Genomic DNA, 25,398 nt, shown 5'->3' on the forward strand with positions numbered 1-25,398 from the left:
AAAGTTGCATAATGACATCATACTTACTTACTGTGCCTAAAATTCAATGAGAGAAAGAAAGATAGCGACTAAGGTAGCTTTTCATATGATAATAAATTAAGGTTAGGGAGTAAAGTAACACATCTTAAAACAATTTATTTAACTGTCCCATCTAACATGAGTGTGTTTTAACATGACTCCTATAATTAAACCCTCCATTTACACGGTAAGACTTGTTTCTCACGGACACGCACTTACAGCAAAGTCACTCGTTAAATTTCTTACCTAAGCCTAAAAAGCGCTGCGTGTGGTTTGCAAAAGCAGACGAATTTTCTGCAGGAAATCATGGGTGATTGAAATAGAAATGTCTCAGTGAGGTAATGGGGAACTATTAATGCTTGGAAATGTAACACAAAATTAAAACATTCAGTTAGAACCCCAACATGTTGACCCCCATAAACTTGTCAGACCCCATAAGTGTCATAGTAATAACCTTTTTTTGGACACGCACACATAATTGTGTATTTATAATTAGGAGGAAGTTACAGCGAGTCCCTGGAGACTTATGCTCACCATAAAGCTAATTTTGTATGAAGTGTGATAAATAACTTTGTTCCTCTGGCTCCTCCTAGTGCTCTTGATGTGATCTACAAGATTTCATCACAGCTGTATGAAAACTACCAATAAGAACCACGAGAGCTATCTAACCAGCCTCAACCACAACCTAGTTTTTGTAATACCGCAGTTATATTTGGACAAATGCAACCACTTGTCTCCACACACAGAAACCTCATTGTTACTGCGTAGGCTGCATTTTCAGCCTAAACCATAAGAATGATTTTGGGTTTCAGACATGGCTGATGACGACAGAGATGTAGTGATGCGTGGGGAAGTGGGTTTACTCATCATTTTTGTTCCAGTTTCTTTTATGCTGTCGAACAAAGGATAATTGTCACGTGCTATGAAAGACTGATATATTAAATATTAAAACAAAAAGAGTACTTTTTGTACCCTTAACATGTGTCACTTAACTGCATGATTATACATTTTGAATAAAATGGTCGCTCAGTACTTTTTATAAATGGTCTTTAGTGACTTTCCAAACCATTGTTTCTTTGGGTGATTTGGTTAATTTCTTCTTTTACAGCATAAAGAATAAACAACAGTTATTGGTCATTAGTTAGAAACATTTTCTTTTAAAAGTGATTGTGCAGAGTTCGAGCTGCAGGCAGAAATTATCTGTAAGATTCTGTGTTGCACCGGAGATGAAGAAGCCTTTGACTGAACACACTTTGTCGTTTGATGACTATGTTTTGTGGAGGGTCTGCAGCATTGTCCATTATGTTGATATGCTTTTGCAACATTTTCCTTTACAGAAACAGCTCCAGGAGCTCCAGCACCATTCCCTGCACATAGCCAGCACACTTGATCAGATTGTTAAGTTTATTTGAGACAGTGGCTCTGTTGCTGCCCCAACAGATTGTACTCTCCATCATAGATTTATTAAAGATATGCAACATCTTGCTGTAAACATCGAAGGGCCTAAGCTTCCTTATGAAGTACAGTCTGCTCTGTCCCGTCTTGTAGACTGCCTCAGTGTAGCATTCCCAGGTATCTGCAGTACTCCACCACATCCACCTCGTCTCCCAGGATAGAAATAGTGTTTGGATTATTCCTGATCCTCCTAAAATTCACAATAATCTCCTCTGTTTTGTTCACATTCAAGGTGAGATGATTGTCTCACACCATGTTGACCAGTTCCCTCTATGTCCGTCACTGATATGCTCATCTGAGTATTTTTGGAGGTGACAGGGCTCTGAGTTGTACTTGAAGTCTGACATGTACTGTGAAGAAAAACAACGAGGATCCTGTGGTGCAGACATGCAACTCTTCAGTGCTTTTTTTGACTGGTCGTCAATAATCAAGGGAATTGTAGAGGCGTTCACCTCTATTTTCTAAAGCTTCTGACATAGCGTCACAAACTGAATGATATCAAAAGCACCAGAGAAATAAAAAAAATATGATCCTCACAGAGCTGCCTGCTTTGTCCAGATGAGAGTGGTCTCTCTGAAGCAGGTAGAGGATATATGCATTCATTAAAATGAACCTCTTTGAACTGCTAACTCGTCTAATTTCACCTTTTCATGTCATCCAGTGAGTGTTTCAATAAAGTAGAAAAACAGACATCAAATCCAGTGCTAGTTTAGCAGACTGTGGGCTGCCCGACACTTTTTTACTGTGCCCAAAAATATTCTACTTGAATGAATGAGTAGGTGCTAATTTAAGTGCATATTCTATCAACTTATTATCTCTGAATTGCTTGTGAACTGCACTTCAAGCTCGATATGGAAAACCACATTTTAATCACACTCACAGTCTACAGTGAAAGAGTTACACGTGCAGATTTTTATTAACAGCATTACCACTGATGGAGAGAATAAGTGGCACATTACTTCTATTGAAAACAGTTATCTGTAACATGTTATACTTGGGTTCCATCACACCAAATCAATCATGAACCCATAAGAAACACTGATAAACGTTTGTTATGTGTATCTGGCTTCTGCAGTTGTTGAAATAATTGTCTGTGGACTTTATCTGAGTTGACCGTCAGAATATTTTAATTCCACCACTGTCCTAACTCGCCAATCTAGCTTGCTGTTCTTCAAAGAGTCCAGTAGTTGACAGTAATGTGTCAAAATCATAGCCAGGGATCATAACAGTGAAGCAGAAGAAGAAGGGCAGCTGCGCCCCGCCCTTTGACTCACCCATATACAGCCGCTAAGATGTATTTTTTCCTGTTTCTTCATGACGCGGTTCACTGGCTCCGACAGCTTTACAGCTGATCAAGAGGGTGCTGTTGTCAAAGCGCGCTTTTTTCCGATCCCATGATCGATACTGTGTTGTTTGAGAGACTGAATTAAAAGAGGTAGAAGGCTAGCTAGCGTTAGCATCGAACGGCCAGAATGCATTCGTTAGCCCTGTGGTTGGCTAGCAGATTGCAACGTTATGGCGTGACGTTGGACAAGAAAGTGGTTGTTTGACGACGGCTGGGCCAAGCATCTGGAATTAAGCTGTTATTTTAGATCAGGCAGTGTATAGTAAGACAACCGCATATGTTTATCACTTAAAACCCCCGCAGGTTAGGCTTGTACACAGCTGCCTGGCGACTTAGTTGGACTAGCTGGGAAGCTAAACTGACGTTAGCATGGCGTCAGATACAAGTGACACCGAAGAATTCTATGATGCTGCAGAGGACGTTAATTTTACTCCTTCTCCAAAAGTGTAAGGAAAGACATTTAAACACAGTTCTTTATGATTAATGCTTGTTGCATCACACGGATCTTTGTAGAACACCCATTTCCTCATGCAACTCGGTGCTGTTCACTGAGCTTCGGTTTTTAATGTGTGTGTATCGTGTGATAATTTGTCACACCGCACTAAAGTTCACCAGCTGTTTACTGTCAGTACAGGAGAGTCTAGCCCCAACACCAGGCACGTGATGTCATCCCTGACACCTCAGGGTAATGGCTTAAGGTGTGGGAACAGGTTCCTGTGCAAAGTTTGTTGTTACAGCAGAAAGGCTTTGGTGGCTGTGGGTGTTTGAGGCCAAAATCAACCAACTGTGCAATTTACCAAAAATACAAGTCATATTAGGAAGCTTACTCATCATATACACAGATTTATAGAAATATAGCCCTGTCTCTGTTATTATGCCACTCTGCCCTGTTGGTTTAACTGAATTTGTCATGTTATTTGAACTTTTTAAGGTCTTTTCTCAGCAACATTCAGCGCTCTACTGATATAACTATCTAACCATACTCAGATAGTCATGTTTAATGATAGCAGGTCTCTGAAAATGAGTTTTATTCAGGAGCAGCGTAACCACAATAAGAAAGCTACTTTTATCCATTGATTCGATGCATTTTAACCCGACCTTTGTGCTTTTTTTTGTTTGTTTTGTGTGTCCAGGTCACCTACAAAGTTAGTCATTCCTTCACCTGAGGTATGTTTATTTAAACCGAGCCACTGTTGAAACAGGGCACTAATGCTGTAATGATTATTCCAACTTTAGCTTAAAAATGAGGTAGAGGTCACAAACGGAGCATTTGAAGGGGCCTCAGGGGTGAACTTTGCACTCAGACCAGCTTAAAATTTTCATGTAAGAGTTGCAAAGTTGCCTGAAAACACCTTTTCTCCGTCATGAATCCATTGATGATAAATACGCTCATCGACCCATTTCTTCTGACATAAGTAAGCAGTCTTGATGTGCTTCAGCCCAACTGTAAATCAGTGCTTTTACCTTTATTTGATTTCTTCAGATCCCACAAAGTTCAGGGAACGCTGAGCAGGATGTGAGCGGTGCTGCATCTGAGACCCAGCAGGATGATTCCCTACAGGTGTGGCTTTCGTTTTATCTGTGTCCATCACAAAAGCTCAGTTCTGAGTTATTGTTTGACCATTTTTATGGTCTATAATCTGTTGCAACATTCTGACTTCTCTTTGGGAATAATTCAGTTCACTTTGCTCTTGTGAAATGTCCAGATTAAAAATGAAAATATCCACTTTTCTGTCACATTCTTGTGAATCTTTGAAGAAGAGTGTAAATATGGGACATCTGCTTCACTTCATTAAAACACACTGTTAAATTCTTTAAAGACGGGGAAGAATTATCTCTTTTACAGTTTATTTGGGCTGTGAAATGAAAGTTTCTTTTCTCCTGTTTATAGATCATTGATAGCATCATCGAGGAGAGTCAGAAGGACAGTGTTGGTGAGGTGGCTCAGCTGTTAGATCAGCTGCATGTTGACGTAAGAGCGGAGCCAAAGGAAGAGAAGAATGCTGAGGAGGTTCCTGCGGAGTCAGCCTCTGGACCTGAACTGGTTGAGAGGTCAGAGGAAAAACAGAACGGTGCAGCAACCAACGGAGAATGCTCCTTACCTGCTCCTGAACCCGCAGATGTCCCACAGCCATCGGCGGGGTTGCAGGACTGCGTGCAACCTCCAGACATCACCAGCACCATCGGACAAAGGCAGCCTGACGGTGCTGGTGTGGCTGCACAGGGCGACCAGGAGCAGAGGCCTGCAGACATTTTAGAGCAGGTCTCCCCGGACTCCCCAGGGCCCATGAAGCCCCCACGTCAGTTCACAGTGGAACCAGATATTGTAGCCAGCACAAAGAAGCCTCCTCCCTCACGCCCACCCCCTCCCAGTGGGGGTCCTCCACCAAGACCTCCTCCACCATCTTGGCACAGCTTACCATCCAGGAAGTCACAGGAGTGTTTGAGGCCAAGTGGGCTGGAAGGTAGACACAAGAAATATGCTCAAAGTGTTGAGTTGATTAAAACTCATCAAAGAAATTAACGTAACCCTTTGACATGTAACCGTAACAGATTTCTGAGCATTAGCCCAGAAGTTTGGCTCTTTGTTGGCTTATGCTGGGCTCACACCACAGTCCCAGACTAAAAACTGAGTCTTTAGGAGTTTATCTGGAGTCTCGGCGCGCTCCCGTCATCTCGATCGTTAAATTTAAGGCGGTAATCTGCGTTAAATTAAGGGACTCCTTTCATGTGGGAGACCTGGGTTCAAATCCCCTGCATGAAAGGTACTACCTCCAGTAGGGGTCCTTAGGCAAGACCCCCTTACCTGCCTACCTGTAAGTCGCTTTGGATAAAAGCATCTGCTAAATGCATAAAGATAAACATAAGTTTAAGGTGGTAATCTGCAGTCTGCGACCACGTTTCATACCAGTCTGTCCCCAGTCTTGGGCTTCGGATCGTATCAAACGTGTTTAATATTATCTCAGGTCGCAGTGACACCATCAACAGCCAATAGATGAGCTCTGACAGCATCGGAAACAGGAAAGCAGACAGTCAATAACAAACATGTCGGCGGACGTAGAAGAACGAGCAACAAGCAGGTGGAAATGGAAATTCTGAGGCGTTTTCTCTTCTTTTTGTTGGGTTTTTCACCACAAACCACTGCACAGAAAATAGCAGCTGCAGCTAAAAGCTGCTTCTCCTCCATTTTTGTAAAACTTCTGCTGAGCATGATGGGAAAAAATAAAAAAAATCTAGTTGTAGTCTTGTAAATGGTGACCCTACAAGATTCAGTCTTTGGTCTGGGACTAAAAACTCTAAACACTAGTCTTTAGATGTGAGCTGATAGCCTTTCAGAGTCTTTTCTAAGTCTTTGGTGTGTGGGGAGCATTAGTGAAGGTAAAGCATGAGTGAATACATGAAGTTTAGGCAGTGAGACGGACAGATGTCACTTAAACTTTGATTGAACGTTCCTTATAATAGAAAACTGTTCAAACTAAAATATGTGGTAAGATGTTAGCATCACTTATCCTCTGAAAACCTTCCACTCATCGCTTTTAGTGAGCTATTATTTTTCAATGACACCAAACCCTGTGCACGCACAGACAGATCAAAGGAAAAACCGATTGTTGTGTCCTCTTGTGTGGTTATCCAGTGTCTGTGGGGAGTTCGGTCAACTGTGATTCCCTGGAGCCGTCTGGACTGGTGTCTCCGTGCAGCACAGTTAGGAGCCTAACAAAGGACCTTCAGCATTCCCTGGACCTGGCCAGTGCCACCAGTGGGGACAAGGTGGTAACAGCGCAGGTCAGTGAGGCGGTCGCCTGTTTTTGGTGCTCAAACTCTAGCAATTTGCTGATATGTCACATAAATATGTGTATTAGGGCTGCCAGGCGATTAAAGTATTTAATCACGATTAATCCACCGATTATTTGTAGTTAACTCGTGATTAATCGCAAAATATATGTTTTAATATATATTTTTAATACTCTTATCAACGTGGGAGCAGACAAATATTCTTTCTTTTTGCAAATGTGTTTTATTTTCACATCAACAACCCAAAAATAGTCCTGATCTGAGCATTCTTCATCCAACGAGCAGCAACAGAAGGTCACGCTGAGCTGAATGTGACCTTCTTTAAGGAAAAAACTCCACGCTGTAGCTGTGGCTCACCTGCCGCAGGTGGAGGTGTCTCCCTCTGCCTTTGGTGAGAGGGGGGGGGCACCTCTGCATCATATCTAACACTCTGTGTTCTCCGGTGATGACTCGGTTCATATCGGCAGGAACAGCAGAACATCTGGCAGGGTTCTGAGGATGAACTCTCCATTAAAAAGATCCAGTTTAGCTTCCAATCCACAAGATTAGGCCAACTCCCTTCCTGATTTCTTTATACATGTCAGTAATGTTTAATGATTATGTTTTAGGAAAATGAAGATGAACAGGCTTCATCTCAGACTGGAGGACAGGCTCCAGGCCCTCAGCGGCCGCGGTCCAACTCTGGCAGGGAGCTGACGGACGAAGTGAGAGTTCCTCCTATTGTTTTGTACTTTTATCCTCGTTTATTCAGTTTGAATCCCTCCCATAACCAACAACCTCCCATCCAAACACTGACCGCGTGTGTGATCTTCAACCAGGAAATACTGGCGATGGTGATGATCAAGAACTTAGACACTGGTGAAGAGATTCCTCTGATTCAGGCAGAGGAGAAACTTCCTGCTGGGATCAACCCTCTGACTCTGCACATCATGAGGAGAACCAAGGAGTACATCACGTGCGTTTAGATGCAGCACCTGAGCATGTTGCTGTGCAGTTTCTGCCATGCAGAAGAAGCTGATGTGTTGTTTCCCTTCCAGGAATGATGCGGCACAGTCGGATGATGATGACAAGCCTCAGGCTGCGCTGTCAGAAACCGATGGAGGAAAACTGAAGCAGAAAACGTAACGTTGCTCAGGTTGTTTTTCTCCTTTTCAGCCCGTCATCTGACCCAGAATGTAAGAATTTCTTCTTCTTCTTCTTTTGTAATTTCCAAACAGAACGCAGCTCAAAAAATTCCTGGGCAAGTCTGTGAAAAAAGCCAAACATCTGGCAGAGGAGTACGGCGAGAAGGCCGTCAATAAAGTGAAAAGTGTGCGCGATGAAGGTAGAAAAGCTTCTTTTCAGTTTGCTGCATAAATGCAAAGCGTTGCTCTTCCATCGGAGGTTCTGCTGAGCTTATTTCTGCTCTTTGCTTGGGTTGCACTCAGTGTTCCACACGGATCAGGACGATAACTCATCGAGTGACGATGAGGGGATGCCTTACACCAGGCCTGCCAAGTTCAAAGCTGCCCACAGCCTCAAGGGTCCCTTTGACTTTGATCAGATCAAGGTTGTGCAGGACCTGAGTGGTGAGCACATGGTAAGACCATATTAATCCTGTCATATCTCTTCTGTGGCTGGTTTAAAACGGTCTAATCGTGGCACATTTGTCCCGGCAGGGCGCCGTTTGGACGATGAAGTTCTCCCACTGTGGGAGGCTGCTGGCAACCGCAGGTCAAGATAATATCGTTCGCATCTGGGTGCTGAAGATCGCCTTTGACTACTTCAACAACATGAGGCTAAAGTACAACACTGAAGGTAGGCTCGGGAGCGGCTCACATTTGCAGTTCTGTGATGATTGAGTCTCTTTTGGTGGAATGTAATCTTTTTGGCTCGTCCAGGTCGCGTTTCTCCTTCTCCGTCTCAGGAAAGTTTATGCTCCTCTAAATCTGACACGGATCCCGGGGTGAGCGCTGAGAACACTTGTTTTGTGCATATTAAGGCATCACTTTCAGGGATTATCAGCGTGATTATGGCCGTATCCTTTGCTTTCAGGCAGCTTGTCTTCCAGAGGACCCAGACACTGAAGACAGAAATGCTCCTTTTCGTCAGGTCCCCTTCTGCAAGTACAAGGGTCACACGGCCGACCTGTTGGACTTGTCCTGGTCGAAGGTAACGGTCTCGCTGCCCCCTTCTCACACAGTCCAGACCCGTGTTTTCTATCCCTCGTCATTGTTTTTACATTTCGTACCTGTGCAGAACTTTTTCCTGCTGTCGTCCTCCATGGATAAAACGGTTCGATTGTGGCACATATCCAGGAGAGAGTGTCTTTGCTGCTTTCAGCACATTGATTTCGTCACAGCCATTGCTTTCCACCCCAGAGTAAGTCCAGTCACCTTGTGTTACTTGCATCATCAGCACAAATCACACATCCATTCGTTTACGCAGCGTATTTTTCTTCCTTGCCGCCCAGGATGACAGATACTTTTTAAGCGGCTCTCTGGATGGAAAATTACGACTTTGGAACATTCCAGACAAGAAGGTGGCGCTGTGGAATGAGGTCGACGGTCAAACTCGACTCATCACCGCTGCCAACTTCTGCCAGAACGGAAAGTACGCCGTCATCGGCACCTACGATGGCCGCTGCATCTTCTATGACACGGAGGTACTCACACGTGGCCGCGTCCTGTCGCCATCACGCCACAGTCGTGCACAAATCTAACGTTTTCCCTTCTCATTCATCAGCGGCTGAAATACCACACTCAGATTCACGTGAGGTCCACCAGAGGAAGGAACAAAGTCGGGCGCAAGATTACCGGCATTGAACCTCTGCCTGGAGAGAATAAAGTAAGCACTTAGCCCCCCTAATCTGCAGCAGGTGTGATGCTCTTGGAATGAAACCTAAAAATCCACCTTGCTTCTACAGATTTTGGTGACCTCGAATGATTCCCGCATTCGCCTTTATGACCTGAGGGACTTGTCTCTGTCCATGAAATACAAGGGTTACGTCAACAGCAGCAGCCAGATTAAGGCCAGCTTCAGGTGAGAATTGTTTGAAACTAGATTTTTTTTTAAAATCTTCCTCTTTGAAGCATTTTTTCACTCGTTTTGAGCAGCAACTAATTCACTGTTTGCCGTCTCTCTGCAGCCACGACTACTCATTCATAGTCAGCGGATCGGAGGATAAATACGTGTACATCTGGAGCACTTACCACGACCTGAGCAAGTTCACGTCCGTACGACGGGATCGCAATGACTTCTGGGAAGGGATCAAAGGTGACCGCTGCGCCACAACCCGCCATTTATCCTGCTCTTTTCCTGCTGCTAAAGCCTCATTTTGTGTTGCAGCACACAACGCAGTGGTCACCTCGGCCGTATTTTCACCCCATCCCGCCCTGATCGTTCCACAGGAAAGTGGAGCAGAAAAACCAGAAGCCGACCGCGCGAGCCTGGACTCAACGGAGTCCGAATCGATACCGTCAGGTATGCATCTGCTGCAAAGACGGGTTTTGTACCATCAGGACGGTCATTTCAGTGCTGTGACGTTGCATCGTTTGCTCTTTTTACAGGAGCCCTGAAAACGGACCACACCGAGGTTCTTCTTTCTGCCGACTTCACCGGCGCCATCAAAGTTTTCATCAACGTTAAAAAGTACTGATGAGCTCCGGGGTTCTCCGTGTTCGGACTCTTTTTCACTCAGTACCCGATGGTTGTTGCTCCCAGACAAAGCTGTAGATAAGGGTGCGAGCAAAAGACTGTACAAAAGGGACGAGGTGAGATTCCCTGCCGCGTTTCTATTTTTTAAATCTTTCATACCAGGTAACTGTGAACGGTTTTGGCATTTAGAGATCCAGAGATGCCAAGAGGTTTGAGCAGGAAGTGTTTCTGCTCAGATGCGTGTACATTTCTAGCTGTATGGCCAGGGCGGAGGATACAGTAGCAGGAAGGCTATTTGCACCAGTATGGGCACCTTACATGTTTTTCTTTCAGAAAAATCACTTCTCCTGTCAGAAGTAAGACTAATTCTGAGGTTTTTCTTTTCTATGACTCGTCACCGTTCGTCTCATTGTCAGGGTGGACTGAAACTAAATCTAGTTTGCTTTTCTAAGCCCATCTTCTGAAGCCTTCTTGGAAATATCAGACATTTCAGCGGATCCCTTCAGTGCAGAAGATCTGTCGCTAACGATTAGAGCTCAGCATCTCCATTTTTTCCACAAATAAAAGTGGCTTTTGATAAATTTCTGTTCAACGAAAGCACATTTCATTATAATACTGTACGTCTTCTGTTCAACATTGCTTACTTGTTGCTTTTGTAAACTTAAGATGATCCTATGTTCCTTTCCTCAATAAAAAAAATCTACACTTAAGACTTCTGCAGCCTTGGGAAATCATGCCCTCGCCGACATTCCTCACCAAAGGTGATTTATTTAGTGTCAGACCTTTACAGCAACATGTCCGGACATCATTTTAAAAACAAACATGAACAAAAATATATATAATTAGTTACAGTGTTCAAACTTCAGAATATAAAAGGGAGCTGGATTCTGCGTGGACAGTTCACATTGGGACCGAGAGCGGCTTCGTCTGCTGAGCTGAGTCAGTGTTTGCTCTTCTTCGCCTTCTTGTGGGAGCGATGCGGTGACCGTGACCTCGATTTGCGCGACTTCTGGTTGGGAGACGGTGATCGGGAGCGTTTGGACGACTTGGGAGACCTCGTCCTCCTAAATGAGCAGAACATATAAGAGGCTGAGCACCGAGCAGAACGAGCACATTTCCTGCTACAAAGTGACTGCACTTGCTTTAAAGGAGAGATGCTCCTTGACTTTCGAGGCTGATCACCGGTCCGCCTTCTGTCCCCGTCGTTTCTTTTGCTTCTTTCTTTATTTCTCCTGTCGTCTTTTGGCCTTTCTTTGGACTTGGACTTCTCATTCTTGTCCTCATCTTTTTGAAACTCCTAAAACAGACAGAGGAATATTAATTTAGTCTCATTTGACTGAATCTGATGGTCAGACGCTGGTGGAGCTGCGGCTCTGTGTCAGTAAGTGTGTAACATTTAAAGTGAGGACGGGTCCAGCTGTGGGGGGGGGAGAAAGTGATCCGTCAGCCCACCTTCTGCAGCAGTTTGTTTCTGTAGTTCTCCACTTCTTTTAGGATGGTCATTCCAGACTTCTTCTGCCTTTTGCCAGATTCCAGCTCATCTTGGAACTTCATAACTTTTACCTGTGTGTGACACAGTCTCATCAGTTCTACATCTACAGACATCACTGAAAAGTCTGTGTGTGCAACCCATTGTTCTTATTTAGAGGGAAAAATGAATGAAATTGTTTTCTTTCAGATCAAATAGAGGGAAAAAAAACAATCACTTATTGAGGGAAAGTGTTTACAGACCTTACTGAGCTGTTGCAACTGGAAAGGATTCGATAACTGAAAGATCTGTTGTTCCCAGTCAGATGGGTCTAAAATTTGGAGCTAATACAAGCAAAATGGGAAGGTTGTAAAAGGGAAACATGCAGGATGGTGTGAAATCTCAAAGCAGTAGCCCTGAAAATGGAAAACCAAAGGGCAGAGACAGGAATCATCGTTTGGGAAGAAATTTGAGGGAAATGGGACTTCCATCTGGAAAACAAGGCTACAGCAGGCTAAAGACAGGCAGTCATGGACTGTGGAGGGTTGGATGAGAATGATATTCACTGATGAATCACCAATCGGACAAGGAGAGGATCCCGGATCTTTTGGTTGTTTAATTAAAGAAAAGGAGCAAATCTCCAGAATCACTGAAGGTTGATTTCAGGTGAAGGACCTCTACAGTAAACGTGCAGGTGCACTTTGAAGCTTTGCTTCAGGAAGAGGAGGATCAGCTGACAAACAACAACAACAACAGTGTCTCTTTCAAAGCAAACACTCACCTCCACCTCCCTCAGCCTTTTCCTTTTACTCTCAGACATCTGAAAACTCCTGAGCGAGCTCTGGAAAACTGCACTGTCATAGTTTGGCGAGCTGCAGGAGTCAGCGCTGCTGTCGCTCTCTGAGCCTTCATCTTCATCCTGTGAGTTACAGCTGTTCCCGGGGAGGACAGGAAACGCACCGGTTACTCCCTCCTCTAAGAAATGAAGACGGACGACGCACTGAAGCCAGACACTTACCTAATATTAACTTCCTCTTCACCGCCTGGCTCCCCCACAGTGTCCCACTTGGACTCAGTTTTGGCTGAGAAAGGAAGCAGAATAATGAGCTGGATCCTTGGAGTTGGACTGGTGATGCAGCACATTCTGACCCGTCTTACCTTGAGAAAATCTCCCAGTTCCACTGGTCTTCTCCCATTTGGACAAAGGCACTCCAGAGAGGGGAGCATCTACTGTTTAAAGCAAAGAGAAACCTGGGTCAGAGCCACCGTAGGTCATTAGGTAAGCAGCTGTTTGTGTTGGAGTGATGTCACTGACTCCCGGGTGGAGCTCAGGAGAGTGGAGTGGATTTAAGATGCAGCCGCAGGGCAGATAACGGACGATGGAGACGGTGGACTTGAGTTTGAGAGAGATACAGCATGTGGTGGACTCACAGGGCATTCCATCGATGTCATCAATGGCGACACTGAGAGGAACGCCGTCTATGTCATCAACAGGGACTCCGTCCAGGGGGTCCCAGCCCATGGGGCAGCCGTCTATGTCATCCACAGGAGCTCTGCCCAGAGGTAACCCGGCTATCAGGGCCCGGTCCATGGGTGCTCCATCAAGCTCGCAGGATGCCTCCTGAAAGACAGAAGTGTGAAAGAAGCGGCCTCACAAAGAGGCAGAAATGTCTGCAATGAGGCGATGAGCTCACCTCTGCAGCCTGTGGCGCCTCCTCTCCTGGTTTGGCAAAGCCCAGAAAGATATTTTGCAGGAGGATTAGATAAGGCTGTGGATATATGGCCCAGTCTTCCCACGCTCTAAAGCAAATCATGACCTTTTGCTGTGGAGAACATAAAAACCAACGCTTATTTTTCTTCTTTCATCCTTTTTGGGTTAATTGAGAGGAAAATCAGTGACAGGATTACCTTAAACTGTTCGGCCTGCAGCCGGGCTTGTATGTTTTTGTGCGCTGCGTTAAGCTCTCCAAATATCTGCGGTAACTTTGTTTCGAAACTGAAAAGACAGAAACAGCTTGAGACTGTCGGAGGGTAAAGAAAAGAAAACGATCAGAGCTGGAGGTGCATTCAGGGGTCAGAGGTCTTACTATTTACGATAATAGGATGCACCGGCTACTTTGGCAGAAGAGTTGTGCAGGATATCCGACACGAGATACAACCGAGACATCTGTGAGGACAATGAAAGGTTAGAGACGACACGTGCACACGTTTAACTTTAAGACAAAGAGAGGCAACCAGCCTTTGTCTGGAGGGGCGTTTGAAGCAATGAGAAGGAGTCGGCGATGTGCCCCACGACTTCCTCTGCCGCGTCTGCCCGGTCCAGGCAGAACAGCATGGCGTTGGCGACATCCTCTCTGCTTGGAGTGAGCTCCTTCAGAAGTGTCTCCAGCCTCTGTTTGTGCCTGAGTGGCGTTGGCAGAACAGAACGTTTAGCTCGAAGAAAAGTACAGAAAAAAAACACGACTAAATCAGCTGGAGAGACTCACTCGGCTCGGAGCTGCCCCTTCTTCACCTCCTCTTCCAGGGACACCTCGTCCTCCACCTCTTCATCGTCTTCACCCGTCTCAGAGTAGCTGTTCAGGATGGGCGGCCGCCATAATGAGCCTCCCCGGAACAGCCGAAAATCAGCCGTCCTCCACTCTGTCGGGGACTCTCCCTGTGGGGAGATACATTCACCAGGTGACTGCTAACCCAGTCGTTCCCAATAAAACCAGCAGCGAGTCAAAGATCTGGGTTCAGTGTGGCAGCTTCATGCAAACCAGGCGCTGCAGCACAAACGTACCTGGAGGATAGAGAACAGTTTCCAACGATAGTACACATGATCTTGACTTTTGTTATCGAAAAGGAACCTGAAGAAGATGAATGATGAGAAAGATAGATAAGTATGCACTTACTTTGCGTGTTTACTTAGAGGACCAAGCATCTGCAGCAGTCCTACCTGTAATCTGGATTGCTTTTCTCTTTGTTCATTATAATGGCTTCAAACATGGGACCTTCACGCACCACAAACTCTATCATTCTGTGAATGAGGAATAATAGGTTCCTGCGGAGAGAGAAGGGCGTATCAGAGCAGGTTGTGCGTCTCATCTCTCTGTAAGTTACAATGTGAGATCTCTGGTACCTCTTCAAAGTCAACTAGTGGCCCATGAAAACTGACTGTCACATCGTGTTTAAGCAGGAATTCAATGTCAAAGCATTCAATTTAAAAGTCCCAGTGTGCGAATGGGACAATAAGCCAGAATATTAGATCATTGCTGGGTCAACAGGACCATAAAAGGGTTTAAATAAATCACAGAAGTAACAGTATTCACTCCTGAAAACTGATCTAATCATGCTCCAATCCAAAGTTTATCATTTAGTTTTCAATGCTAAAGAAGGTCAAGGCACCAAACTTGCGTGAGAATTCAGAGGCCATGCTGTCAGACGTGGCTTTAACTCTGTGGGGTGGAGATGGCTTTCTGTTTTCAGACAGTTATTGGAACAGTTTCAGCACGTAATAAACCAGCAACTGCGTGGCATTTCTGTGGGGAGATACCTAAGATTGGGTCTAAACTTGTCGTGTCAGATCTAGCACTACACTCTGATAAAACTCACTACTCCTACTTGAGACTGCTTTGATTTACGGCACCATTATGGGTTCACTGATGACGTCACCTGACTGGGGGTTAATATCGAATCTATCTGCCTTCTAGCTGTATCGGTCTGCAGTGTCTCAGCCAACCCGCGAGAATCCAAGCACTCAAAGAAGTTGAATGGCTCTGACAGTCATTTTCACCTCTTACAATAACACTGCCTGGGTGGTAGGAACAGGATGACACGCTCTGAAGTTCCTGGTTGTGTACAGTGTGTATAAGCGCAATAGCTGTTAAACCTGGTTTCTCCTGCCTCACAGAGTAAGCATGGATAAAAGATCAGTGCACCTCAGCCTCTGTCCTATGACACTTGTATCATGACAGCTGGTCAGTCGTAGTAAGAAGAGTGTGTGTACCTTTCGGTTGGGATAACCACTTTGACTACGGCTTCGGACAGAGTCTGTTTGTGAAGTCAAATCAAATAGTAAAAATATTAAAAAGTGAGAACTTGTACAGATGAAACACTGCAGGATACATACAGCATAGAAAACCACTATAGCATTCATAGTCAGTGAACTGGGGAGGGGAACACAGATTTAGTACTCCAGTAAAAAAGAAAAACCATCTACACAAGCTAAACTACATAATGACAAACAAAGGTTTCTATTAACAGTTTCTACACACAGACACAGCATCCCCGGCATCAAGTCAAATGGCACTGCGCTGCAGGACAGACCAGTAAGCAGGCATCAACATAATAACATGATCCACACTTATTTCCAATGATCGGGGATGAATTGCACTCAATTTGCAGTTTTTTCAACCAGCTGAAGCTTAAAATCAACGTTTCTCCATTCAACATAAAAGCCAAATGACACATTTTCAGTCTCTAAAGGTGGTAAAGTTCTTCTAAGACTACAGTCTTACACTAGCATCACCGTCTAAATGCAGTTTAACACCCATTGCTCGGACCTTACCTTGTCGAGCTCAGCTTTGGACATGCCCAGCGGCTTGGTGAAGTCATTGCGGAAGCGATCCCTCGGCTGAGCATTAAAAGGAAGGCCAGATGGGGGGGGCGGCGCGGCTCTCACCCCAACCGGAGTGTATAGAGGCTGAGGTGGAATGCGGGCAGGTTTGCCCCATCCCAGCTTCATCTCAAAGCCCATAATTACTTTACCTACGACACAAAAGGCCAGTCAGGAACACCAGGATCGCGGCTCAATGGTCATGAGCTGGAGCAGAAGTCAGCGTTACCATCCAGGGCAGCCATGGCCCTTTCTGCATCTTTCCGTGTCATGAAGGCCACGAAGGCCCTGTTGGAAGTGCGGCAGCGTTCCTCGTCTGTTCGGGGCCACATTATCTTCACGCTGGCCAGGGGACCGTATTTACAGAACTCCCTGCAGAGCATCTCTTCGTTCATCTGGAAAAAGTGCAAGAGAACGTGAGCGACGCCCAGCTGCACCGCGCTCCCCCCAGCGAAGGCGGCCCTGCTTTACCTTTGGGCTGATGCAGTTAATGTAGAGGTTGGTGGTGACCGGCACCGTCAGGTCGTCGTACAACACTGCAGGACCAGAGAGACGGGGGTTAGCCTGAGCTGCAGCTTAGCAAACTGTGGCTAATGAAGAGCTGATGCTTACTTGATCGTCCTGATAATGGTATGTCCAGCTCTCCCAATCCTCCCACTTCCCCCCCTCCTCCAGGGTCATTTTTCTTCCTCTTATGCCTTTCCTCGCGCTCCTCTTGGATTCTGCATTCATTAGCACATGAAAACAGGCTCACGTGGGCAACAGATCGCACCGAAACACGCTACCGGACATGTGTACCAACAGACTTACAGCTTAAGCTCCTCCTTGAACAGTTCGAGGTTGCTCTTCTTTTTTTCATCTGCCTTCTTTTTAAACGCCTGTTCATCACACAGAGAGAAAGTCAGTGACCGGTTGTACAACTTCTGAACAAAAGAGCGAGGTCGTGACCAACATTTAGCGTCCAGTAAGCAGCCAAAACGCCTGTTTATCGTGTAATTACGACACTGCAGGCATCAGAGGACAAACTCACAGACTTTTTGCTTTCGGCGGCTGTTGGCGGGGAGACATGCGGCGGCACGGGGACAAACTTCGCCGCAGGTCGGTACAGCTTACTTTTCTTGACCTCTGCTGCTTCCTCCTCTGAAACAGAGAAACAAAACTCTGACCTTTCATTTCATTCCTTATTATAGGTGTAAACCTCGTCCGTCTGCCTGAGAGCAGATGAGCGAACAGCTTCTTATTGATCAGCCGCGGTTCCAAAAGCAAAAGCAACACACACCGACTGGTCAAGTCTGCGGCTTTATTATGTGTTTCCAATTAAGATTTCAGTTATTCAGAAGTCTACCTGCTAAATAAAAGTCAAAAAGGTGTTTTATCAAACCATTCAGAAGATGTGGACCAGATTTGAAAATCAATTTGACCTCCGATGAGGGAAAAAGGAGGACAATAAAAGCGAATAATATCTTTTTTTATTCGAACAGGGACGATCCAGAGGTCCTCGAGCCTTCGCTGCTCACCTTTTGTTGCATTCACAATTCCCCCATGGACAAAGGTCTTCACTCGGCTTTTCTCGCTGGACTCAAAGGACGCCACGAATTCTTCAAAGACCTCTGCTGCCTTCTCTTCCTCCTGCAGTGTCACAGCGAAACATTACAAGATATTTCACTCCTTGGTCATTAATGCAGATCTGCACGGAGAACGCATGCTTCTCTCGTTTGTCTTTTCATTTGAAAGCACACATCTATTACTACAACATCTCACACCTTCGTACCTTTTTCTTTAGCTTTTCTTTTTCTTTTTTTGTGAGCGATTTGATCGGAGTGGCTGGTTTTCCCTTTTTATCGGCCATTCTCGAACTGCTATGACAAAAGATGGGGAAAAAAAACAACTTAAAAATGCTTTTCATCAGGTCAAATATTTGAGACCTTTTTACTCTTCGGGTTGTGTGCCTTTAAAACCCTTTTTCAGTTCTGATCTAGGACTGAAATCTATGTTCAGATCCTTAGAAAAGGGAACGGTCCTCACTGATCTCATGCCTTTTTAACCTGGTCAACAAAGCCCTTCACATGTTTCTCATTCAGCCATCTCACAGATGTTCGCTCCAACCACACAGCAATTAGCACACCGGGGGTGCGGTGCCTCGTCATAATGCTGACAAAGGATGCTCTGGGTATTGAACCTCCGACTGGAAGACAAACACCGGAGCAGCTGAGCGACAGCCGTCCAACATTAAGTTTAAGAGCATCTCATTGAGATTCTGAAGCAACAGCCAGAAGGAAAACTTGGCCTTGGGCAGCGTTGGGCCTTCCAGCGGGACAATGACTGGAAACCTTCAGCCAAAGTCATCAATAAAAAGAGTCCAGATCATAATCCTGATCAGAAAACAGTGGACTGTGAAAATAATCTGAGGCATGGGATATTTTTGGGAAAACATAGAAAAGGTTGTAGTTATTAATCATTGAAATCTCTAATCTAAATCTAAATCTATCCATGAAATAACTTGATAAATATTAAGTCTGAATAACTTGATACCTCACGGTCAGGGTCCTGAGTTAATGATGCATCTGAGGATAATTATCATGTCCTCTGGAGGAAGACGCGACCACTGCTGACTGAAAGCTTAATCAGCCAACATCTGTTTTCTATTTAACAGCTTCCTCATTTTCTGCTCCTACATTGATCCGGTCTTTAATCAGACAACAAAAATAGCCAATGCTCGAGGTAAACTTGCGACAGAAACCAAGAAAATAGATAATTTGGTGAAAAATCACAAAGCAAAATCAAGTGGACCTCAGTGCTGAAATCAGCCAAGGATGCAAACACAAATGTTTTAACTTGATGACACCACTCCACATATATAAACCTACCGACTGCCAAACACAGGTTATCTCAGTCCGTTTGCACCACAAACTGTTTAACAAACCCTCACCCTGTTTAACAGGCCCTGACTGAATGTTAGCCATCACTTAACCGAGCTAACGCTAGCTAACCTCAATGCTTAGCTTAGCTACCTGCCGATGGACCGAGTTAAATGGCAAGCTAGCTTTAGCATTTAAGCGTGTAACGCTGCACACAGCAGCTATTTTAACATGAACAATCATCCAAATGACGCAATTACTTTGCATCCTCATCTGTATCATATTCGTTAACATTTGCCTGCTAAGCACACATTTCCAACAGATGAATAGCATTCACTTAGCTAGCTAACATTGCTGCTCTACAACGCCACAATGCACCGCCTGAGCAGGCAGGACACGATTAAACCACACCACATGCATGCAGATCCATACCTTAATCAAACATGTATATGTTGTATGTTATTGCGTCACCATTTTGGTAGCGACGGGCAAATGTTTTCTATCACAACGAGCTACCAGGATGCAAGATACCCGAGTGGTGCTCTTCAGAGTGGGCAGGACGCCTGCTCAGTCCGCACGTCATTTAATGAGTCTGTCTCCCGTCAACGTGCGCATTAATGAGGGAGACTTCCTCTCTTTAAAGAAGGAAATCCGAGATTTTAATGTCAATTTCAACTCTTCATCTGCTTCCAACCACAGCTGCTTTCCTCCCTGCCATGTTTGTTGTAGTCACTTGATGATGGCGGGGTGGGGGGGCTGTCTTAGATGTGTCCCCTCTGACCTTTCCTTAAATTTGTGCCATGAACAGGTGGAACATGCTTATTTACACAGCACGGGAGAAAATTTCCTCTCAAAACGTGTTATATTAATTAGATAAAGGGTTTGAAGTGGGATAAAATAACCTGTTTTGAACCATAGTCCACTAAAAACAACATATTTCTTTGATTTGACATCAAATTTCAGTGTTCCAACGTCTTAAAATGCGCCTGTTCATGAACCAATTTGTTTTTCCAAGTGGTTTGATGCTGCTTTTCTGCTGGGAGTGAGTTGGGAGGGAAACCAGGGAGATGGCAGGGTATTTCTGATGTCCCACAAAGATACTTTAGTTGAGTTCATTGTAGCCATGCACATGCAATTTTACAGTAAAAGCTCTAAAGTGGAGAAAACACAGAACTGAAAATAGCCACGTGGCTGTATTCTTCCTCATAAATAAGCATAATAATAAAAGACTGCTCAGTTTTTTACATTACATTACATCTACCTCATTACTACATCCATTGTCTGTTATTTGTATTTGTATTTTGTTTTTAGATTACTGTTTTTGCTTCTTTTTTTGCACACAATAGCATATATTTTATACTTTTTATCCTTATACTTCTTCTAGTATTTTCTTATATAAAGACTTTTTTTATTCAGTGTTTACTGCTTTATTTTTATTTCTACTGTGTTGTTAGGGATACACAGACTAATATGTCTGAATATGTATTAGAGAATTGCCAAAAAAGCTGACTTTGACTTTGAAAAGATGATTTCAGAGTGGATTTTAGTGGCAAAGACACAAAAATAACTTGCCTAATCAAGTTAATGTTTAAAAGACATTGCTGCAGCTTTTTATTGATGATATTTAACTCGAGTTGGGTTGGCTAGAGAAGCACTTACAGGACCGTAGAGCTGCTTATGACTGCAGATGTGTTTGTTCTGAGCAGAGAAAATAAAGTCTAGCTGCACCTAAACCTGCTTTGATAAGTAAAAATAAAATATCTTAACTGAAGATTCTTGATTGTTCACAAAACTATTGTCAGTTTTTGCATTTTTTTCACATGAAATAGTTAAAAAAAAAAGACACAACGATACAGTTTGTACCTTATTTAAGCTCCTCAGACGTCTCTTATTAAAAACAATGTTCTTCATCAATCAGATTCTAACTTCTTTGTGTAGAAGCTGACGGACCATCTTTGCAGGAAGGTATCTTTTTTTAATATTTCCTCCATAAATTTTGAACTGCATTGAGATATGAACTGTTTTCTGATATGTTTCCTCTTCATTGAAGAACATTTTAACTGCCAGGACTCTCTTCTTTTCTTCTGTTTAGGTGTAAGTGATGCTTTATCTCAGGCTTTTATAGATGGAAGTCCCACGTCTCTCAGCCAGACTTTGTGCATTTCCCATTTTCAAGACATGTTGCTTTGAGGGTTCTGTCCTGACGCTTTGGCGTCTTCTTTGCTCGACCTGTATGTTTCCTTTTTACAACCCTCACATTTTGTTTGTACTTGCTCCAAATTGTGGACACAGCTGACTGGGAGCAAACAGCATTTTTTGCCACACTTCCAGTTAAGTTACCTCCTGGAAAGAGCTTGATCACCTTTTCCTTTGTTTCCACTGACAACTCTCTTGTGGGGGTCATGTTTTCTGCCAGCCAGGTGCACCAGCTCCTTAAACTCTCTCTTAACTGCACACTCATTTGCATATTCAGACTTGTGTAGGTGTTTGTTTTACAAATGCAATTTGCAGTGTGATCCCATAACGTTTCCCCCTACTTCAGCTAGAAAAAGAAAAATCCAATTTTGATTTAGTATTTAAAGGATCCTGCAGGTGTGGTGAATGCTTTCTGTCAGGGGTTGTATAATAAATGGGTTTCTATGTGTAAAAAGGCGTAAAAGCCTAAAATGGCCACCATACCCTCCTCATCATTGCCATCACTACCAGCAGTAGCACCTCCTCACAAGCCCATCCCCTAGCGTCCGTCCCGGGAATGCACCCTGCATGCGCATGGGCGGAGAGACTGCCGCTGTGCGCTGTTATTATTGTAAGAGAAATTTATTTTTTACGAAAATGGCGACTGGTCAGGGAGGTGTGGGAGCTGTCACCGCTCTGCAAAGTCATCATTACCCCAGCGGACCTCACTGGAGCCCGGGCATCACCCAGTACCAGCACCAGCAGCAGCACCTCACGGCCCGCAGCCTGGACCGGGCTCTGGAGGATGCCGTGTGCTCCGGGATCCTGAACCTGAGCGGCAGGAAGCTGAGGGAGTACCCGGGGATGAGCTACGATCTGACCGATACGACACAAGCAGGTGGGTTGCTGTGCGTGTGAGATGGGTTCACAGAGATATGTGCAGGGAGTGAGGCGCTGACGAACGCAGCATGCTCTTATCGGGCATGGTTTCTTTTGTGGGTAGGGGCGCAGTAACGCGTGCGTGCATTTAAAGGGATGAGGCGGCCGCTGGACTGACTTCTGAAACTGCATCACATCCTGGTTGTAATCACTGTCCTCAGTGTCTCATATCACGCCACTTTACTGCACAAAGGGGCTCGGCTGCTGTTGTGTGGCTGTTTTGGTCGACACCAACAGCTTTCAGTAACCTCCCGGGAGACGCATGAAGGAGACGGCAGGCGCACCCAAGCAGGCGCTGTGCACAGCGAGCCGCACTTCATTTGGTACATGAGTAGCCGGAGCACGACATGAATGAACGTTTAGCTCATTTATACATTTATATTTGCGCCTAGCACGGTATAATTGCACCTACTACATGCTGTTTTTTCCTCCCCATTCTCATTTTCGGCAGACAAAAGATGCAGGGTGATCACAGCCTCACCCCCTGGCTGCCTGCCGGGGTGTATGAGCACATAGTTTATTATCTGTCAGGCAGGAGAAGGACCTGATGTGATTTGGTTTCAAGTGCAGGCTGATTGCTGCTTAGCTGTTTTTTGGGGACTTGTATTTTAATGGATTCTCTTAAAACGGTGACCGTATTCTGCAGTCAGGGCAGTCAGGAGGTCAGTCACGTCCTCTGAAGGCGGTGTTATCAGGGCATGACCACACATACTAAGTTTTATCAGACATTATGGTGTAGCAGGACTTCACACACTGTCAGAGGGAGAGACTTTGCCGCTAGAAACCTTGTGAAGGTGAGCATGTACCGACGTGAATCAGATTTATTTTATTTCCTATTTAATCGTAGGCAGATTAGATAATGATAGTGAAATGGTTTATTATTAATCATTTTCTGTCATTATCATGGACAACTGCCAGATGCTGAATATCAGATTGATAGTCTCTGATGTGTCCACGTGCCATATGGCAGCACTTTATCATGAGGAGCTGCTGATTTCTTTTAGAGCCCTTTGTCCCAGGGGATTTACGGCAGTTTTCTTTCATAAAAAACACTTACTAAAAAACACAAATCAGACCAGGAGTAGTGTAAAAATGTTTGTTATTGCTCATAACCTGCACAGAACCGACACTCTAGCCCCCAGAGGCCAATCATGGCTTTGACATCAAGCAGATGTGTCTCTATACCGCTTAATGGGCTTTGTTAGATGTCACTCTCCTGCTTTTAGAAGCTAATTCCATCAATCAACACTGATTATGTTATGTTAAGTGCTTTCTTTCTGTCACCAGTCCTTGAACTTTCATGCTTTTGAATAAACTCCACAAACACACTTGCCTCTATCTTAAAAAAGAGGCAAGTATCTGTCAAGATTGTGATCTGTCAGTGCAAACATATGTATTCGCAACAGCAGCAATAACCATGCAAAACACAACTGTCACAACGTCAATCCTTTGCTTTGACAGTAACTAATCCAGTTGCCATATGTGTTGCTACAATTTCACCCTGTTTCGATAAGCTTCAGAGCATGTTGAATTAAGGGTGTGCGCAAGGGAAGTCACACGTTTGAATGTGCAAAGAGAGATCAGCACTTTGCAGCACAGCCCTCCACTTCAGCCACAATCTCAGCTTTGCAAAGAAACTGTGTCACAGCCCCACAAACAGGTTTCACATTCATCACAGTGGATTAATCACAACTGAGCCATTTAGACCTAATGATAGAGCAAGCTCATTCAGATCCCCTTTTCTTCCTTTCATTTAAGACAGTTTTTGTCTAATCTCTTGGGATTTTTTTAAGCCACACTGAACCTTATTGGGACACCTGACCATTGAAAGTTGGAGTCCTGATGACATTTTTTAACTTCAGGTCCTCGGGCAGGTTAAAGCCTCGTGATGCTGGTTTTAGAAGACACAGTCTGATAAGTGGCCCCTCCATGACAAGTGATCAGCAGGAGCAGAGAGGCCTGGTGACACGAGGGTGTCTGTTTGCATTGTGCTACTGGCAGTTTGTCTCCAGTCAGTTTGTTTTCCCACGAGAAAGTGCAAGAGGCCTGCCGTGCTGCTCTGACCTTGTGGCAGAAGAGCAGCTCAGCGATCTGGGCAGATGTTCATGTTCATATCACAGCGTGCCCCTGCCTGCCGTCACCCTCCCCAAAGGGTCATACCATAGGGACATATCAGAGTGCGAGTTGCTTCCTGTTGCTGTGATTCTCAGCTTCACAGCAATGTGTAGAATAGATGCTACACTTAGTGTGTGGTGGCTCAGGGAAATGCTTTGAGTTCTAAGTGAATATCCTGGTTTATTTACAGTGTATTTAAGAAATACTGGGTCATAGAAGATTGTGATTAGTTTACTTTGCCTTCATTTGACCATATAACATAATGAGGACTGTTCAGAGTGTGTCATCTTGCAGCAGATCTCATCTATGAAGGGTTAAGTGTAAAATGTTTGTCTTTCAAATAACGCTGAAGATGAATAGAATGTGCGATAAAAACAAAAAAAGAGTCGATATGTGACTTTTGTCCCTCAAATGCGGGCGCTTGTGACCCGAGTTTGACTGCAAATGTAATGCCCAGAGCTGCTGCAGCTGAAACAGGTGGAAAAGAGAGTAAAACTCGTGCTGTTTTCACCGCATTCTTCTCTCCACAAGGACAAGAATCAAGCTGGTATTCTCAGATGTAATAATCAACCAATGTAAATACTGTGAGTGCCACTGTTCATTAAAAAGCAACCACAAGGAAGGCTGACTCCTGCCTCAAGGCTTCGAGAAACCTGGCAGTTATCAGCACAGCGGTGCACCGATATTATGAGAAGCACAATCAGTGTTGGATTGTGTGTCTCATAAGCAGCTGTTTTGAGAAAGTGAAGCAGGAGGAGATAGTGTGGTATTATTTTGAGAGTAGGTTCAGCATCGTTCTGATAGAACAGTCAGTTTCCATCAATACTTGGTGCTCTGTCATACTTCAGTTCAGTCTTATCCATCAAAATAAACATTTGCAAAAGAGACACAAATTAGGACGTACCAGGTGCATCTTTTGGAAAAAAAATGTGGGTTTTCTTATGTTTTAACATTTGTTTTGTGCAATAATACAAATGTAACCTTAACAATAGAAAATCAC

General features: G+C 44.4%; 3 protein-coding genes across 6 annotated transcripts in view; 2 read left to right on the forward strand and 1 right to left on the reverse strand.

The window, feature by feature from the left end:
* Positions 1-2,713: 2,713 nt before the first annotated feature.
* On the forward strand, positions 2,714-10,944 carry wdr44 (WD repeat domain 44). The gene is made up of 20 exons (XM_072375535.1): positions 2,714-3,264; positions 3,952-3,985; positions 4,302-4,379; positions 4,710-5,283; positions 6,453-6,601; positions 7,219-7,314; positions 7,429-7,565; positions 7,648-7,731; positions 7,828-7,934; positions 8,038-8,189; positions 8,269-8,407; positions 8,491-8,555; positions 8,645-8,761; positions 8,849-8,971; positions 9,063-9,254; positions 9,335-9,436; positions 9,516-9,631; positions 9,738-9,865; positions 9,938-10,072; positions 10,159-10,944. Exons 1-20 carry the CDS (start codon positions 3,188-3,190, stop codon positions 10,245-10,247), a joined length of 2,694 nt encoding a protein of 897 aa, XP_072231636.1. The 5' UTR covers positions 2,714-3,187; the 3' UTR covers positions 10,248-10,944.
* Positions 10,945-10,990: 46 nt separating this feature from the next.
* LOC140280235 (U2 snRNP-associated SURP motif-containing protein) lies at positions 10,991-19,897 on the reverse strand. 4 transcript variants are annotated; one of them, XM_072375539.1, is made up of 24 exons: positions 19,701-19,897; positions 18,083-18,170; positions 17,829-17,940; positions 17,342-17,451; positions 17,122-17,189; positions 16,924-17,033; positions 16,783-16,847; positions 16,541-16,706; positions 16,264-16,463; positions 15,703-15,746; positions 14,653-14,757; positions 14,497-14,563; positions 14,201-14,370; positions 13,954-14,116; positions 13,802-13,881; positions 13,623-13,710; positions 13,409-13,537; positions 13,146-13,335; positions 12,873-12,944; positions 12,733-12,796; positions 12,496-12,646; positions 11,699-11,809; positions 11,389-11,543; positions 10,991-11,310 (listed from the first exon to the last, which is right to left on the reverse strand). In XM_072375539.1, exons 2-24 carry the CDS (start codon positions 18,158-18,160, stop codon positions 11,187-11,189), a joined length of 2,622 nt encoding a protein of 873 aa, XP_072231640.1. In that variant the 5' UTR covers positions 18,161-18,170; positions 19,701-19,897; the 3' UTR covers positions 10,991-11,186. The 4 variants fall into 4 exon arrangements, with proteins under 4 accessions (XP_072231640.1, XP_072231639.1, XP_072231637.1 ...); XM_072375538.1 differs by having other exon boundaries at positions 18,083-18,167; positions 19,641-19,897; XM_072375536.1 differs by having other exon boundaries at positions 18,083-18,167; positions 19,602-19,897.
* A 2,035-nt stretch (positions 19,898-21,932) lies between these two features.
* The window catches only part of lrch2 (leucine-rich repeats and calponin homology (CH) domain containing 2), a 36,245-nt gene continuing 32,779 nt past the window's right edge, over positions 21,933-25,398 (forward strand). Inside the window, exon 1 of the mRNA XM_072375136.1 lies at positions 21,933-22,242. Coding sequence (XP_072231237.1) covers positions 21,933-22,242 — 310 coding nt within the window. The remainder of the gene's footprint in view (positions 22,243-25,398) is intronic.

Source organism: Leuresthes tenuis, unplaced genomic scaffold (genome assembly GCF_036924035.1).
Source record: "Leuresthes tenuis unplaced genomic scaffold, fLeuTen1.0.hap1 SCAF_21, whole genome shotgun sequence".
Classification (NCBI taxonomy): domain Eukaryota; kingdom Metazoa; phylum Chordata; class Actinopteri; order Atheriniformes; family Atherinopsidae; genus Leuresthes; species Leuresthes tenuis.

Excerpts from the sequence above, each read along its gene's own strand:
- LOC140280235 (XM_072375539.1), bottom strand. The coding sequence starts at position 18,160 with ATGGCCGATAAAAAGGGAAAACCAGCCACTCCGATCAAATCGCTCACA. Across the intron at positions 17,452-17,828 it reads AATTGTGAATGCAACAAAAG|AGGAGGAAGCAGCAGAGGTC; the intron begins GTGAGCAGCGAA and ends TCTCTGTTTCAG. Across the intron at positions 15,747-16,263 it reads CCAAAGCTGAGCTCGACAAG|ACTCTGTCCGAAGCCGTAGT; the intron begins GTAAGGTCCGAG and ends CTTCACAAACAG.
- wdr44 (XM_072375535.1), top strand. The coding sequence starts at position 3,188 with ATGGCGTCAGATACAAGTGACACCGAAGAATTCTATGATGCTGCAGAG. Across the intron at positions 7,935-8,037 it reads GAAAAGTGTGCGCGATGAAG|TGTTCCACACGGATCAGGAC; the intron begins GTAGAAAAGCTT and ends GGTTGCACTCAG. Across the intron at positions 10,073-10,158 it reads GTCCGAATCGATACCGTCAG|GAGCCCTGAAAACGGACCAC; the intron begins GTATGCATCTGC and ends CTCTTTTTACAG.